The 3,916-nt window shown below is 50.9% G+C and overlaps 1 protein-coding gene across 1 annotated transcript; it reads left to right on the top strand.

Moving 5' to 3' along the window:
* The first annotated feature begins 210 nt into the window (after nt 1–210).
* LOC119290848 (RNA polymerase sigma factor sigB-like) lies at nt 211–3,477 on the top strand. Its single transcript, XM_037569498.1, has 6 exons — nt 211–649; nt 794–1,321; nt 1,700–1,930; nt 2,031–2,171; nt 2,606–2,803; nt 2,918–3,477. Exons 1-6 carry the CDS (start codon nt 398–400, stop codon nt 3,209–3,211), a joined length of 1,644 nt encoding a protein of 547 aa, XP_037425395.1. The 5' UTR covers nt 211–397; the 3' UTR covers nt 3,212–3,477.
* Nucleotides 3,478–3,916: the final 439 nt, after the last annotated feature.

The raw sequence follows: 3,916 nt of genomic DNA, 5'->3' as shown, positions 1-3,916 counted from the left end.
CCGAGCCCGGCCCGGGGGCAGCGTCGGGCCGGGCCGGGCTTTCCATGGCCAGGTATACCCGGAGTCCGGACCAGAAATAATATCCCGTGTTGACCGGACTGGGCAGAGCCGCGGAGGCTCGTCGCTCGTTTCCCGGCCCAGGACGCGTACGAGCGGAGGTGGCCGCCGCCTCTTCCGCACGATCCTGTCCCCACCCTCTCTTATCCCCTTCACCCTCCGGACCAAGAGCGCCCACCCTCCCGCTTCTCCCCGACCGTACGGCCGCACCTGACCGCGCTCCCTGCCCCGCAATGCATACCGGAAGCATACCACACTAGCCGGCAGTATCACCTCCATCAGCACCAAGAGCTAGCTAGCCAGCCAGGGAACACAAGGCGCATTCGCCGCTTAGCTAGGGATGTCGTCGTGCCTCGCGCCGCAGTTCAAGTGGCCCCCTTCCACCCGCGCGGCGGTGCCGAGGGAGCCCGGCGCCGGCGGCTGCGCGGCAGGCGGAAGCTGCCGGCCAGGGAGGGTCCAGTGCGCGCTGTCCTCCGCAGCCGTCGTCGAGGCGGAGCGCATGGAGTCCTTAGCCGCAGGAGCGAGGCGCCTGGCGTACGGCGGAGCCGTCGACGTCGGGCCTCCTCCCCCTTCGGATAGCACCAGCCTCCCGGTAATGTCCGCTCACGTGTTCGGCGCTCATGCTCCGGCGGCCGCGATAACTGAACTGTATTATACAGTATAAGATTGGTTTGGAGTGGGCTATGCTGAAATATGTTTGTCCTCGTCTCTTTCTTGCATTGTATATTGGAACCAGGGGGGCTTCGGGGAGGCGCTTCTCAACCAAGAGGCCGTGGTGACGGCCGCGGCCGCGGAGGCCGTGGCTTTAGCGCGAGCAGCCGCGGAGGTCGCCCGAGAAGTTGCCCGGATGGTGCAGACCGACCACCGTCCAGACGTCGGCGACAGCCATGACCTGGTGGAGGACAGCTACTTAACAAGAGAGGTCCTTCGCACCGAGGTGCGGCCGGGGTCTCGGTATGCCCAAGCCCGTTTGCTGGACGACGCGGGGTTTGTCAGCATCTTCAGCGACGAATCCGAGTCGGACGACGACGAGCAGGGCGCCCGGGGCGTGGCTGTCAAGTCGGCACGTCAGCCCGAGAGAAGAGCTCGGAGAGTGAGGGCGGCGATGAAGGCGGCTAAATCTTTCAGTGATCGGAGGCCCGTGACGGCCTCCTCGAGGAAGAGGGTCAAGGGTTGCCGGAATTCTCTGGGCTGCTTCTACAAGATGTCCGGACGGAAGCTTCTGACAGCGAAGCAAGAAGTTGAGCTATCAGAAGGCATTCAGGTAGCGAAGACTAACACAGTGCCAAGGACAAGTGTGATTTTTATCATGCTGTACAAACATACTCCCTCTGGTCATTTTTACTCCGCGTATTAGATTTATGTCAAATCAAATCGTGCAAACTTTGACCAAATTTATGTTAAAAAAATATCAACATATACAATATCGAATATATACACTATGAAACTACATTTCATAATGAATCTAATAATATTAATTTGGCATTGTGGATGTTGACATATTTTTCTATAAGTTTGGTCAGACTAGATATACTTTGACTTGAGACAAAACTTATATGCAGACTAAAAAGGATCGGAGGGGGTACCATATAATGCTGTCCTGTTGCTAGTGTCTGGCTAAGTTTATCATGAACTGACGCAGGATCTCCTGAAGTTGGAGGCTACCCAAAAGGAGGTTGCACACTACAACGGTGGTGAACCAACCTTCGGTCAGTGGGCAGCAGCAGTTGGCACTGATGAGAACACTTTGAGGAAACGTCTCAGCCATGGAATTTACTGCAAAAACATGATGGTCAAATCAAATGTGCGACTAGTAATCTCAATTGCCAAAGAGTTTGAAGGCCCTGGGACAGAGTTTTCTGATCTTATCCAGGTATCTTCTTGTACTTTTCGACGAAGCCCTTCATGGTTATAACTTATAACTCTTTGGAAATGAAATGTTTGACTCGCACTTCATTCCGTGTCCTATACAGGAAGGGATTCAGGGCCTTATAAGGGGCGCTGAAAAGTTTGATGCCTCAAAGGGTTTTAGGTTCTCTACGTATTCTCACTGGTGGATCAAGCAAGCTATACGCAAGTCGGTTCTAGAACAAACCCAAATAATTCGCTTGCCAGTACGTCCTCTTTCTCTTTGTAGGTTCACCACTTGCAACACTTTCACTCTTAATTTCTTGATGTTTATGTAAGCACATCTGGTAATTACTAGTGGTGGTGATGATATATCCCAGTATAACATCACGCGATAGTTAAGTGGTTTTCCATCTGTTTCATGATTCAGAAATTTTAGAGTATAGAACTATGGTGTAAGGTGATTCACAGTTATGACGCGCAGCCTAGTTGATCAAGTAGCACGAAATCTCATAACCAGTATAAACTTCGTATCCTCTGTGTTCATTAATGACTAGTAGTAACCAGGAATCAAACGAACAAAATGGATAATTATGAGAACAGACTAATGCTGCATCCGGATCTTTCTTTGTTAGCCAATGTGATTCCAAGGTCCTGGTATGAGCCCCTATATAATCCGATGGTGCTGTTTGATTTATAGGCGCACATGGCGGAAGCAAGTTCCCGAGTGAAAGAATGCCGACGACGACTCCGACGGCAGCTGAATAGGCTACCGACAAATGAAGAAATCGCATTGGACACCGGCATGACAGCCAGACGGGTGGAAGCAGCAATGTGCCTCCCAAGGTACAGCGTATCTCTCACTGGCAAAGTCGGGTGCACGGACGTGACATACCAGGTATGCTCACTTCGCTCTGCTCTATCTGAATAACATACACTTCAATCAACAATCGTGCTTGTGGCTACTGAACCTGAATCCCTGCATTTCACCTGGTGTACACCACCACCACAGGAGATCACGGCGGACAAGAGCACGGAGACGGCGGAGGAGACGCTGCACAGATTGTTCATGAAGAAAGACGTGGACAAGGCGCTGGACAGCCTGACCCCTCGGGAGAGGGAGGTGATCAGGTACAGGTTCGGGATGGATGACGGCAAAGCGAGGACCCTGCACGACATCGGGCAGCTGATGGGGGTGAGCAGGGAGAGGATCCGGCAGATCGAGATGGCCGCCTTCCGCAAGCTCAGGAGCAAGAAGAAGGTGACGTCGCTACAGCACTACCTGGAGCCGGCAGAGAGCTGGTAGCTATAGCTATAGCCGGCCGTGTTATGAGTACGTACTACGTCCTTAGCAACGCACGGCCTTTGCTTGCTGGCTGCCGAGTTAGGACTGGATTGCCTGCCGTATTTTTGAAGGATTAACGACAACATATACGATTCACTCTCGAGCCTCTTGTACTATAAATTGTGTAAATGAACGAAACAATCTTAGTAGTCCGTTTCACAAGATCGGCTTATGTGTATCTATGCTTTTGCCACGGATAAAAGTTGCATCAGTCACGTGCTTTTGTAGCGACGCATAAACTTTGCACTATTATTATTCTGGTGCAGTTAGCAAGCTAACTTCCCATTATCTTTTACTCAAAATGCATTGGAAAGTTTCCGTTGAACATGTGTTTCAGTATTTTTTAGAGAAAAGGGCGCAGGCCGAGCCCGGGAAAAGGCTCAAACCTTGCCTGGCTTTGAACATGTAATGTCAGTTTTTTTTTTTTTGCTAGGGTTTTGTAGTGATCTTCTTGATGGCAGCTCGGCCTGACTGCGGTGCAAACTGGTTATGAATGGGTACGGAAAAATTAGTCCGCCATAAAACTTGCTATAAAATGTTTAGAATGTCTCTATATATTATTGAGTTTGTATAGTCTTTAGTAAGTATCATTTGGAGTCAACTAGCGAGATGAGCTCACTTGAATGTTTAGGCATGTTCTTGTGAATGTCTGGATGCCTTCAAACA

The sequence above is a fragment of the Triticum dicoccoides genome, chromosome 4B, assembly GCF_002162155.2.
Source record: "Triticum dicoccoides isolate Atlit2015 ecotype Zavitan chromosome 4B, WEW_v2.0, whole genome shotgun sequence".
Lineage (NCBI taxonomy): Eukaryota > Viridiplantae > Streptophyta > Magnoliopsida > Poales > Poaceae > Triticum > Triticum dicoccoides.
Note: the sequence above shows the minus strand (reverse complement) of the source record. Positions and strands in the feature narration are given on the sequence as shown.